We start from the raw sequence: 13,520 nt of genomic DNA, 5'->3' as shown, positions 1-13,520 counted from the left end.
CAAACCTCCGTCCTTACCACCCCTCCCCCCAAGCCTATGGGCCCTAGTAACCATAACTCGTTTGATGATGGCCCAAGAAAAGAAAAAAAAAACAAAAAAAGACTTTGTTCCATATTAGTTACAAGACTCCCTCCCCCCACCCTTCATCCACCTCTATATATGATTAACTTTGAAAATAATATGTAAGGTCAGGGGTTTTATTGTCATTTTAGCACATGTTATGGGTAAACCACTCATTACCAGTTTGTACTAGGTCAGCTGGCGGTCTAAGTACAAAGTAATGTTGAACCACATATTATACTCAGGACGAATCGTAACCATTGATTGAGAGATGAACATCCAACGGATCAGATAAAATGAAGGCAAAAGTTGAAACCTATAAATACGAGAAAGACGAACGCAGAGGTACGATACTTCTAAGCCATAAAAACTAGTCTACAACTTTTCTACCTTTTGGCCTTTTAGACCTAGGGTTCTTTGGAGCTCTAGATTTTCCTCAACTCAAGCTCTATTGACTTGACCATCGGAGACGAATCGCCGATCAAGTTGATCAACTTCGTTTTTAACATTGTTCTTTAAATCACTTGCAGGGTAGCAGAAGTTCAACCAGCTCAGATCAAAACGATCTAGTTTAGTTCAGACTACTATCTCATAAGATTTTACACCAACATCACATAGCGTCATTTTAATCATATTAAAAAATATTTTAAATTTCTGTCATATGAGTAAATTGTAAGAGGTCCTTAATTAATGGTGCTTAACGTTGGAGAGCTTTTTGTAAGGATTACAGTAGGATGCATGTAAAACTTTCCATTAAAAAAAAAAAGAATTAAGAATATTGAATGTACTACTCCAGAACAAGAAAGAATCGATGCTAAACTTAGTTGATTAGTTTCCTTGTGTTCCACCATCAGTATGACCATAAAAAAGGGAACCAACAAAATCATTTACAAATACTAAAATGTGCTTGCACGTTCTTTGGAAGATATTATTTTTTATGTGTCATTTCTTCTTCAATATAAAGAGTGGAGTTGGAGTTAGTTCCTAGTAGTTCTAATAATTTTTAAAGCGAACTTAATTTCTTAATTTCCTATTGAAGTGTGTGTTTCATTAATGAGTTTGGTGTTACTGAACTCTTCTTCAATTTTTACAAAAATATTATATATCGCCAATCAAATAAATCTTATAATATTTGTTTTTCAGTCTTGTACTTTGTGCCCGAATATAATTTCCATCACTCCCTTCTGCATTCTAGTTAATTTTATGGGTACAACTTTTTCTTAATTCACTCAAGAAGATAAGCAGATTTAGTGAGGAATTTCTATGGAGATTCTGACTTTAGGATAATATGATAAGTGTTCTATCTTCTTCTTATCTCCTTTCTCTTGAAGTGGTCTTGTGAATATATTCGTCCAAGCAACTAGTTGCTCCACTAAGAAATAAATAACGCCAACCCCCTCTCCCCCTCCACTACCTTTTCTTTAATCAGGGCAGCACTCAATTATACGGAATAATCTACCATTCATCATAGCTTTTAAATAAATAAATTGTTGTGATTGTATTTTCCGCTCTTAGGGTACATATAAATATGATTGTAACAGATTATCATCCATACCCAGAAGCCTCAGGACTTCCCAGGTGTGTCTTTGTTCTTAATTTGTTTTCTGCTTCTTGAACATTTTAATCTGTAGATGGCTGCTACTACTGGGAAGCTCGAGATAGAAACAGAGATCCAATCTCCAGCAGACAAGTTCTTTGCCATTTAAAAAAACCATGCAAATCTCTACACCAAAAGCTTCCCCCGACATCATCAAGAATGCTGAGATTATTCGAGGATCTGGAAAGAGTGTCCATTCTGTAATTCACATAACATATGCCTTGGGTATGTGTATGTTTCTTTTGATACTCATACTCTCCAATGATCAAATGATTCAAATATATATACAGCTAGTTCAGCATGTGAAAGACAAATTGATTGTGATCTTGTAGGAAGAGCTGATGCTTTAACTACAATGGATTATGGAGAAGATTGAATCAGTCGATGATGAGAACAAAAAACTTGTCATGAGTTTCTATGAAGGGGACGTCGGAAAATTGTATAAAATCTTACAGAGGGACAATGCAAACCATATCAAAGGGCGGCAATAACTCAGTCAAATGGTACTCCTTTATCATTGGCTACAAATCATCAGCACTTTTCAATTTAAATCTTAAAGCTGTTGGCTTAGAGACTTGAGGTGAGCTCTGAAAATCATCAGCTTAAAGACTTACAGAGATCGTTAGCGGATCTGGATCACCATAAAGAAGAGTGGGAGAAAAGGGTGAGAAGAAGATAAGAACTGCTTTTAATTAAAATATCTCTATTACAGTAGGGGAATGTTTGGCAGATTCACAAGGTCATTGGAGAAAATTCCTCTGCAGCTTGCTGGAGTCCATCATCACCTGCTGTCCAAGAGCTTGCTGTGAAGCCTGGAGATGAGATCAACTTCATCGTACCTGAACTGTCATCTCTTGATACCGGGGCTGAGATAATTTAACCATCTCAACCTGCAACTCTTTCGGCATCTTCGATTCCCAATCCTGCAAACAAACAGCTTCCAATCATCTAGTGAATGTCGAGAAAAGGAAGAAGAGATTACCAAAAAAAAGAAAAAGGAAGAAGAAACTTGCTACATCTATCAAAGACATCAGGGCAGTTACCAAATGTATAGACATATGCAAATCTTGTCAGTAAGTATAAAGCCATTTCAGACTCTCCGATCTACAAATAGGGTAAGGTACGACTGTTGAGAGTCATGGGGTAGTCACTAAATGGTAGCTGACTAGCTGCGACGATAGATCAAGCATTTGGCGTACGAAAATGAACTTGGACTGAAGAAGAAGATAATCTTCTACACCAGAGCAGGGATCGATGTTGGTAGCTTCTTCTTCTTTTTCTTCTTCTCCTCTCTCTAGATCTGTTGAAAAATCCATCAAAGACGGCCGGGCAGACTCAATGATTAATGCCTGCTCTGAGGGGAACTTGATACCACTTTCTTTCTCCATGCTTCTCAATGCATCGGCGTAGAAGGTCATCTTCTTCTTCAGTCCAAGCAGCTTTTCGTCCGCCGTATATATGTTTGATCGACCGTCATAGCTACCATTTAGTGACTGCCCCAAGACTACAGACAGTGCTTTAGCTACCATTTAGTGAGCTTACACTTTTATAGATGGAAAAGTCTGAAATGTCAAATACACTTACCGGGTGGATGCAACGTGCGTATCTCCATACTTTTGGTAACTGCAACGTGCATGTGTTCCAACTACAACTTTTTTGCACTCCATAATGTTACTCTAATGAAAAGAAAAAGAGAGAGAAAGAGTTTCATGAAGCAAAGTTGATCCACGTCTCTCTCAAGCTGGACATTTAGAGAGAGAGAGAGAGCACCAAATTAAGTCAGTGGGGTCTGTTCCAACCATCGCCAATAATGCTTGAATTTAATCAGCCAATTCGGTTTGAACTGAGCTAGTTGATTTGTTTCCCCTAAAAACTCTGAGTTACTCGATTTAATTATTATTATTATTATTATTATTATTATTATTATTATTATTATTTTGGTAAAAGAGTCAGTCAATTGATTGTAGAAAATGGAAAGGTGCTTAACTTTGGGTTTTAATAATAGGGAAGGTGGTATAGTTTAATGTACTTAATTATGAATATGTTAGTTAAATGGTTCTAAATATCTATTGTCAGATCTATTAATTAAATCTGAAAAATCATCCAATAAAATTCTTATTTTTATTTTATTTTTTATGAATTAGTTAAGTTAATCTTTTACTACCGGTTAAATTTTCAAAAGAAGAAGAAAACAACGCTCAATTCTCGCTGACGGACTGGTGGTTAGAATAACATCTCTTTCTTCTTATTCTATTCATTCTCTATCGACTTCACTGAAAACAACTCTTAGTGAAGCTGATGGAGAAGGAACAGAGGAAGAAGAAAGAGATGTTACCGCCAACGATAATCAACAATTGGTGATATTAGTTTAAACTAAGGGTGTCAAAACCTAATCCGAATCGTTAAAACCGGACCGGCCCGAATCGAAGCTTAATGGGCTGTGTTTGGGCTGAACAACTTCAGCCCGCAATGGTTCGGGCTGGGCCGGGCCAGCCCGTGTGTGGCCCGCTAGCCCGAACCGTTTGGCCCGAAACTAAGCTCAAACCCAAACCAACTAGTAAAACTCGTTATAAATAAATGAAATAAATTAAATTTAAATGTAAAAGACAAGAAAACCCCCAAGTGTTCATTTGTTTTCCTTAATTGTTTTGCTTTGGAACATGCAAACAAGAAGCCAGTCAAAGCCTTTGCCATTTGAAAGATGGGTTTAGTGAATATTTAGCATTTGTATTATCATTTGAAAATCTTTAAATGCTTTATTTTGATCAATTTTTACAAGTATTAAGAAGAGGGAGTAGAATAAGCAGAGACAATCCACTAAAATTTATCAAGATGCCAACTTTCATTTGTATATATTAGTTCTATAATTTTTACTTCTTTGTAGAAAAAAGTTTTTGGTTTGAACACCGAACACAAGAGAGTTGGAGAGAACTTAATGTTTATATGTTTTTACATGCTCTTGATAAATTCCACACATCAACAAAGTATTCAAAACATACCGCTAGTAAGCCCAAACCCAAACCGTTAGTAAACCCAATTTTAAACCGTTAGCCCAAACCGTTAGTCAACCCGAACCCAAACCGCACCGGCCCAAAACCGTTATTTTCTTAATGGGCCGTGTTTGGGCTGAGTGTTTTTCAGCCCGTAACCAGCCCAACTCGAACCATTGACACCTCTAGTTTAAACTTAACTAACCCATAAATAATGGGAGGAAAAATATGAATTTTATTGGAAGATTCAAATTTAGTTTAACAAATCTAACGATGAATATTTAGAATCGTTCAGCCAACCTATTCACAAATCCGTTCAACTACACTTTAGCCTTAATAATAATATAAATTGGTTTGTTATGTCATCTAACATTTATGATCTGGTTCATCGAGATTGTAAAGCTTAATTTCTGCGTGATACAAATTGACCTTTCACAATAAAATTAAACATAAAACCCATGATATATGAGGATTTACGTGTATAAAAATATAATGGTGATTGATTTGAAGAAAGGAGAGGAAAAAGATTGCTGAAAGAGAAATGGTGGTAATATTCTTTCATGGCATGAGAAAGAGGAGAGAAAATAACAGGAAAATTGTAGGAGACATCAGTTTTCTTTTGCTTGGCTGCATGGAAGAAAGTGAATCCTCTGATTGAAGCTGATAGTTCAATAAAAAATTACCCTTCCTTTCGTATACTGGTTCTCTGGATGGACCCTTCTCTTTGTTTCTAACTTTTAGTCTGGTCCATTGAATTTTACTAAATAATTGAATTTGGAGAGCCTACATATCTCTCTGTATCTCCGCATTGGAATTTTTTATGTTGGGAGATTTAGTAATGTAAGGTTAAGATCTAGGATGACTTAGCCCCTAAAATCCCAAAAATAAAGATATAAAGTTTAGGACAGATATTATCAGTCTAGGATCTGAACCAAACCAATACCTAGAAGTATGACCACACACAAAACTTAAGTGAAGCCTATGTTGTAGTGAGCAACTGTTTGAAGTTTCAAATAATTCCAGCGGTTGGATTGAGAGCTATGGCTTTGGTCACCCAAATAGAAACTTAATTCAGTATGAAATATTGGTCTATAACACAAGGTGACCAGCAGATGGCTCTAAAACTTGGATTGATTGTAGTCCTAAATGAGAGCACGCTATGCTAGAAATTTGAAGTGAAATTAATAGAATATGGAATCACAGACCTTGCATAGACATTCAGTCCTCCAAACCCACCAGCTGCTCTGTGCATTAGAGTTGAGGGGAAATATGTGTAGGTACCAATTTGATCCTTGGTTTGGAACTTGTATGTGAAGTTTGAGTTTGGAGGAATAGCACAATTGCACAATTAGTCCCAAGCACTCCATCTTGCCATGAACTCTTCCTCTGCTTAATGCCGTTCCTAGTTATCAGAATCCATGATTTCAGAGCAACCAAAATCTCAGAAAAAGAAAATGATGAAGTCAAGACTATCGAGCCCAAGTAGTGCCAGATCCTTACCTAAGATGTGTTCATGAATTTTTTTTTCGCTTCGCCCTAACAATTGTTTCTTATTACCAAAATACGGGGCCTGTTTTCATGCATGGAGGTGTATCATGTATTGTCAACACTTTCTATCAATTGGCTGAAGTGTTTACTGTTCATAATACATGACTGTGCATGAAGCTTTCTTGTACAGTCAGAGTTTGGGTGTTACTGTTTTTTTTGGGTGCTAGGGTGGGGTTACTTTGCAAAAGCAAAGATGATTGAGAGCACCCAGAGCAGCTTCTGTAGCAGAAAATGCAATGCTGGCTGTATAGATGGAGAAAGCTTTGGTTCTATTGATTCTTTTTATATACATTCTATGTTATATGTATAATACTTTTCTCAAGTCCCCCTCGATCACGAAGGTGGTGGGCCAAGCTGGCTACTGGTCTGCTGCTGCTTCTGCAGCTGCATGGCCTAAAACCATAATCGTATGGAGGGAATCGAAAGCTGTAGTCTGAGAGTGCAGTGTGTCTTAAAACCTAAAACCATCCACCTTTCTTATTAAAAGCTTATTCTGTTGTGGGCCTTCTATCCCTGAAAAGAATTTCAGTTTCATGTAATTTTCTCATGGAATTTTTTTTCATTATATGTATAATGCAACCAAGGCCATTGTTGTATTAGTGAAAACGTAGTTTCTTTCTTTTTCCGGTCGATTTAAGATCCTGATCTCCTATAGTCCTGATCAACCCAGCATGGCTTTTGAGCAAACTAGACTCCAGAGAAGTGGTTAATTAGAAAAACAGAAAATCTAGCCGTATAGTCTTTCAATGATGGGGTTTTATGTAAGTAGATCTGGTATTAAGAGCAGAGGAACAGAGTCCAACACCAAGGGATTCAATTTTAAAGTGTCAGTGAGCATGGTGGGGAAGAGCAGAGCACACGTGAAGTCTTCTTTCATTCTTGCTCTCTCTCTCTCCAAAAGTGATGGTGCTCTCTTTTGTATTAAGTGCTTTCATTGTAACCCTCATTTGATGAAATAAATCAAGTTTTCTTAATAGTATATGCATACTCCCTTATTTCTTAAGTTTATTTTAATCTTTTCGGGAACCCGAAAGAGAACCAAAGTGCGGTAAGCATGTGAGATCAAGGGCCTGTTTTCTTTTTTTTTTTTTTACCTTAATTTCATAGAGGAAGGATTTGAGATGGCATGCCTACAGTCGTGCCTCTACCATCTCCTAGGCGCCTCTATACCTTTTTGCATCGCATGCATATAGTTTAACAAGTAGATTAGCATTTATATATTTTTTAATCTTTCTTTAATTATTTTCTTGTAAATTTTTGTAAAAATTTTTACGCACGCCACCAATAGCGCAAAAAACTAGCCATGTGAACGAGGTTTCACTTTCTCATGTGATTCTTCGTTCACCTGCAATATATATATTAATATTAATAATTTGCTCCTAAGTAGGATGTGTGCCGGTCTAGAGTAAGTACGGATCACATATGCAAGCACCTAGTTAGGCTGAGCTAGGGGGCCGAGCTGTGACGTCGTTAGCGGCCTATGGACCGTGGTCTCACCAAGCCATGAGATATATACAATATTATTTAATTAATATTCATACATCTATAATGGATGTGGGTCAAACCCAATTTGCAGTTAAGGGGCATTCAAATACCTTTAGGAAAGGAAAGCACCATCCACCTCAAATCATCCTGTTTGAATTATTGTTGTTGTTATGGGACATACGGTTTCTGAAATAAGAATATCTTACTGTTGTGCCTTTGTCTTTAGATTATTGCATGATATTGGTCTGTCTATACCGCGCCACAAAGGACAGCAAGCTTGTAGTCCTTTCCCTCTCTTCTTCCTCAAAAAATCCGGCTTCTCCCATTGTTTCAACCATTCGGCCATAGAGCTGCACTTTTCTCTTGAATTCCTTCATGTTAGTGGACAAGCATATCAAAGTAGTTGAGGAAACTTGCAATGAAAGAGGATATGAGTGATTGATTCATCTTCTTGACAACACTAGTACTCCCTCACAATTAATTAATTCTCACCCTCTCTTCAAGTGCTCCCTTGATGTTGCAGGTTTTCAGTACATGCTCTCCAAAGGAAGTTTTTTTATTTTAAGAAGGATATTACATCTCCATAGCTTTTTCCAACTTCCTATTGATGTATCTTCTTATGAGTGCATTCTAGATGATGAAGGTGCATGTTCCTCTTCTTCCTCTTTCAGTTTCTCCAGCAATTTATATGCCGTTTTGTCCAAGAATCTGTCATCCTGCTTGCTGCCACCCCAAATATGTGTCTTCCGAGGGAGATAATGACAGAGGAATACTCAATATGGCTTTGGCTTCCCTAGGTGAGAACTAATCAATATCCTTCTTAAAGTTAGATTTCACGTAGTATATTTTATTTAGATGTTTCACATGCATTTAAATGAGACTTAAGCTTCATCATCTGCACCATCTAACACATACTAAAAAAAATAAAAAGTTAAGTAAAGACAACCCCCCTTTCTCTCTCTCTCTCTCTCTCTCTCTCACACTCTCTCTCTCTCAATTTAAGCAAATCACTATTCCTTTTTTGGTTGAAAGCGCATAAAATCACTATTCGCATCATGAGAAAAATTCTTCGATTCCCTGGAAATCCGAAAGGTTAAAGTCTAAAAGGAAGTCATCAGTCCAACCCATGTTGTCCTCTTCCAGAAAAGCATTGTTTCGAACCTGTGCCATTTGCTGTAATCCTTCAACATACTCATCACTTACATGGCCAGACTTGCCTGTCTCCGGTTCTTTAGCAGAGTTGCTTTCCAGTTCTTGCCCAGTAGACCCCTAAAGAGGAGAGGGAGCATTCATATCCATCATTGTCTCGAAACTCCAATTTTGGTAGTCGGAAAGTCAGGATATAGAGATGGAAGTAGATAATCTTACCAACAGCCTAGGAGAACTTTTGCGGAAGGTCCATGGTCGAGGCTTTATGATTTCATTTTTCTTGCTAACTGTTCTTCGAGCTTTCACCTCTTCAGGTTTTGAAGCAGTAGTGCTGGTAGTCTTTTTGGTGAAACGAGTATTCCAGTAATTCTTGATGTCATTGGCCGTTCGATTATGGACCATCTGCATATACGAAGTAACAAAATATCACTACCCAATGGGAGGAAGGAACAGATGAAACACCTGCTGCTCATGAATTCACAATAATAAGGTTTGGGTACAACCTTGACCAGCTGAGCCCAAACACTCTTAAAATCCAGAGAAAGTCAAGGTTGAGATTCCCAAACCCTGACAAAGCCAGATTGGGCTTGAGCTGAGGCCTTGGATTGAGCCCAGCATACCCCCAGCCAATTCATGTCAAGAGAGAAAATAGAAATAAATAGCTTGGGGAAAGATATTATATTTTTTTCATTCAGATTTTTAATGATGAAAGAGAATTTCATTCCAAGGGAAGAAAACAAGTAAATAAAAGATTACAATCTTTTTGTAGTCTCACATACAAAAATTTAGAAACAAATTTGAATGTATAAATAAAAGAAGAAACTGTCAAATATTTTAAAATTTTTAATTGTCCCACAATGTGTTCAATTCTTCATAATTAAGTGTCATGAGGTCAACTACTTAAAAAAATATGTTTATTATTATTAGGACAAGAGAAAGGCCTAATATCAGAATAGGGCTAGTACAGCCAAACCTTAGGATAGAGAGGTCAGGTTTTAGTTGAATCCTTTGTAATTCGGTTGATACATAATTTTCAAAAACTAAGCACAACCCAACCTCATTATTGCGCTTATTCAAAATTAAGATTGTTGGAACACCAAATTTTGATTAGGGTGAATGATGTTAGTTGAGTCAAAATCTTATCAAGAAGCAAAAAATGATGATATGAATTTGTTCATAAGTTATGTGAGTCAATAATTAAAGAATCAGAAATTTTTTTTTTTATTTTTTATTAGAGTCATGATAATTCAATAGAAAATATTTCATTGCTTTCATGAGGCCAATCTAATAGCAGATTTTCTAGCAAATTCATGACTTTTAAATTAACTTGGCCTAACTCAATTCAAAGAGAAGTAGAATGAGGTGCCAAGGTAGACCTAAATATAGGTTCTTATAATAGAATAGTATTCATAGTTATAGATTCTTATAATAGAGGATAGCATTCATAGTTTTTGTAAGCTAGATGCTACTCTGTTGAGATGTTTTTTTCGTATCCTATAATGACTATGTAATTTGTAGTTTGCTTATTAATACAAAATTTCACATGCTAGTGAAAAAGAAAAATCTGACTTCAATACCTTTTAATGATCATTAAATAGTTGTTCAATATTAAAAATGATCAACATCTTTTAATGAAGAAGTCATTAATATATATAATATTTTTCTTGTTGTATATAAAAAACTCTCTTCTACCAAAAAAGAAAAATGAGCACAATATTTTTCAAACACTAGCAAACCAAATTACATCGAAATGGACTTGAGTAATAATATATCCATATTAAAGATATATATATATATATATATATATATGAATTCATTCAGTTTGACAAGACCCTGCACTATGTTCTTTTGAAAATGGAGTCGAGTCATAAAGACCAACACCTTTTAAAACTCAAGATCCAAAAACCATCAGCTTAGAGTTGGGCCAAGAAAAAAAAAAAAAAAACAACTTAGAGACCTGCAAAATCGTTGGATTTTTTTTTTTTTTTTTCTTGTTTTTGGACAAAAAAAATCGTTGGAAGTTTAAGAAAGAAAAAAAAGGATAAAAATTGCTTTTTAAGGTATTCATGTTGGAGTAGGGGTTCATTTGTAGATCCACTAAGGTCATTGGAAAGAATTTCTTTCTAGCTTGGTGGAAAGTATCTAGACTCCCGAAGTTATCATAATTTTGATTGAAATTTCGACGGAAATTCCAATCCGACAGATGGTTTGATGGTCCTGCACATTAAATGCTCAGGACCCAAAAAAAGTCTAAGTTATCACATGTTGCCTAAAAGCTTGTGAAGCCTTGAAATGATATCAACTTCATCGTACATGAACTGTCCTCTCTTGATATGGGAGCTGAGATAATTCTACCATCTCAACCTACAACTCTTTCGACATCTTCTCAATCCTGCAAACAAGCTGGCCCGGATGGACCTCATTTTCAAAAAAAAAAAAAAAAAAAGTATCTAGATACTATGCTAATGGAGGGTTAGTAGAATGATTAAGAACCTCACCTTCCAAGTGGGAGATAGTTAAATTCATTAATGATGAGCTGAATCAAAACCTTAGTTTAAATCGAAAAAACATAAGCATCGTCCCAATTATTGACACACTTGAAATTTGAAGAGACATCAAAATAAATAAAAACCTTAAGGGCCTGTTTGGTTACATGAATCCAGAGATTTGAAATCTCTGGATTCATAAATCTGAGAATTATACCCGTTTGGTTGTAATAAAAATCTCTAGATTCATGAAATCTAGAGATTCACCTTTTTACACTAAAAACGTGAATCTGTAGATTTATGGATAAAGGGTGAAATTCAGAGATTTAAAAAAAAATTATACATTTGCACATTCACAAAAATCACGTCGATCAATTAGTTTTTTAGGATGAATTCACATATTTCATTCCACAACCAAACATCTAATTTTATAAATTATAACTCCATAAATTTGAAATCTATAGATTTGAAATCTCTAGATATTTGAAATCTCCAGACTCATGTAACCAAACAGGCCCTAAAATGATTTTTATGAATTCAACAACGAGAGGCATCATTCAAAGTTGAGAGTAAAGCCGCAACCGGTAAGTTTATTGAGGTTTGATGTAATATTAACCTTGAGCCTACATACCCCTAACTCTAATTTTATAGGGTTAGAATGGATTGGATTGAAGAAAGTTAAACACTTAATCTTGGCATTAACCTTGATAAGAAAAATAATAGAACAATGTATGATTTCATATTATTATTTTTGGATAATTACTGTTGCCCCCTGTAATTTGATTTTATTACTAATAAAACCCTGTTCTTTACTAAATTACTGTTGCCCCCTTCCTTATAACGGTGTTATAGGCGTTAAGTTTGAATATGTAATATCTAATTTGCACTTCATTAAAATTAAAAAATCAAAAGACGATGCTACCCCATTTATAAAACCTGATTAAATGTCAATTTACCCTAAACTTCGTTTATTCTGAATTAATGAAATGGGCAAAATCCAAATCCGATTTGGTTTCCCACCTTCACTAAGCTTCATTTATTTTGAATTAAATAAACGGACAAAATCCAAATCCAATTTGGTTTCCTGCCTTCACTAAGCTTCATTTATTTTGAATTAAATAAATGGGCAAAATCCAAATCCAATTTAGTTTCCCACCTTCACTAAATTTCAACTAAACTTCATTTATTTTGAAAATATTTTAGGTGATATTCAGTTTCCAATTTGAGTTGAATTCGATTTTCCTTCATCTTCAGTTTCAATCTACATAGGAAATTTATAAATAGGAAGACATTTTATAACAAAATCTTCAAGATTAATGAGCAATCTTACCAACTATATTCAAGTGATCTAGTCCTTAGAAGTCAACATGCCAAATGTGATTACGGAAGATAATATACATGAAATAATTTATGGAAACAATTTAAATTATGAAGGGATTTTGGAATAGAATCGTCGGTTAATCATTCCAACTATGTCCGAATGATTTAGGCCTTAGAAGGTAACACGTTAAATGTGGCTAGGCAGAGGGTTTAAATAGAAATATTTATAAAAAATAATTTAAATTTACCACATATTTGCATCAAATTAGGATATGCATCAAATTTGAGTTCAATATAACCAAAAATACTCCTAAAACTCGTGGGCAAAAATTACTGAAAATCAACATGTCAAATGTGATTAGGGAAGATTGTATACATGAAATAATTTATTGAAATAATTTATTGAAATAATTTAAATTATTAATGAATCTTATAATAGAATCTTTAGAGTGAATGGATAATCATTCCAATTATGTCTGAATGATGTAGGCCTTAAAAAATAACATATTAAATGTGACTAGGTAGGAGTATTTAAATAGAATAATTTTTTAAAAATAATTTAAATTTACCACATATTTTATCAGATTAGGATAGACATCAAAGTTACTAAAATTATATAATAAAAATACCCAAAAATGGGAGGTGAAATTTTCTAGATGGTGGCTAAATATGGCAGAGATCTCGGTGTTGAGAAGCGCTGCACATGTTACGCATTTAATGCGTAACATGCAGGTCACACTTCCTAGGTTGATCTCACTTATGGGACGTGCAGCAGGAATATCGTTGCAAACTGTAATTTTTGCAATTCGGGGGATGTGACTACTGACTAGTCATTTGTATTTGGGAAAACGTTCCTGGGAAAACGTTCCTTAAAAAGACAAAAGT

The 13,520-nt window shown here is 35.1% G+C and overlaps 1 protein-coding gene across 1 annotated transcript; it reads right to left on the bottom strand.

Annotated features, from left to right (window-relative positions):
* Positions 1-8,733: 8,733 nt before the first annotated feature.
* LOC149024830 (uncharacterized) lies at positions 8,734-9,237 on the bottom strand. The gene is made up of 2 exons (XM_089143541.1): positions 9,049-9,237; positions 8,734-8,949 (listed from the first exon to the last, which is right to left on the bottom strand). The coding sequence occupies exons 1-2, from the start codon at positions 9,235-9,237 to the stop codon at positions 8,734-8,736; spliced, it is 405 nt and encodes a 134-aa protein (XP_088999667.1).
* Positions 9,238-13,520: the final 4,283 nt, after the last annotated feature.

This window comes from Hakea prostrata, chromosome 2 (genome assembly GCF_041222555.1).
Source record: "Hakea prostrata isolate BN-2017 chromosome 2, UWA_Hpros_2, whole genome shotgun sequence".
In the NCBI taxonomy this organism is placed as follows: Eukaryota; Viridiplantae; Streptophyta; class Magnoliopsida; order Proteales; family Proteaceae; genus Hakea; species Hakea prostrata.
Note: the sequence above shows the minus strand (reverse complement) of the source record. Positions and strands in the feature narration are given on the sequence as shown.

What these genes read in the sequence shown, in the direction of transcription:
- LOC149024830 (XM_089143541.1), bottom strand. Translation starts at nt 9,237, where the DNA reads ATGCAGATGGTCCATAATCGAACGGCCAATGACATCAAGAATTACTGG. An exon ending in AAAGTTCTCCTAGGCTGTTG is followed by an intron (nt 8,950 to 9,048) that starts GTAAGATTATCT and finishes TCTCCTCTTTAG; the next exon opens with GGGTCTACTGGGCAAGAACT.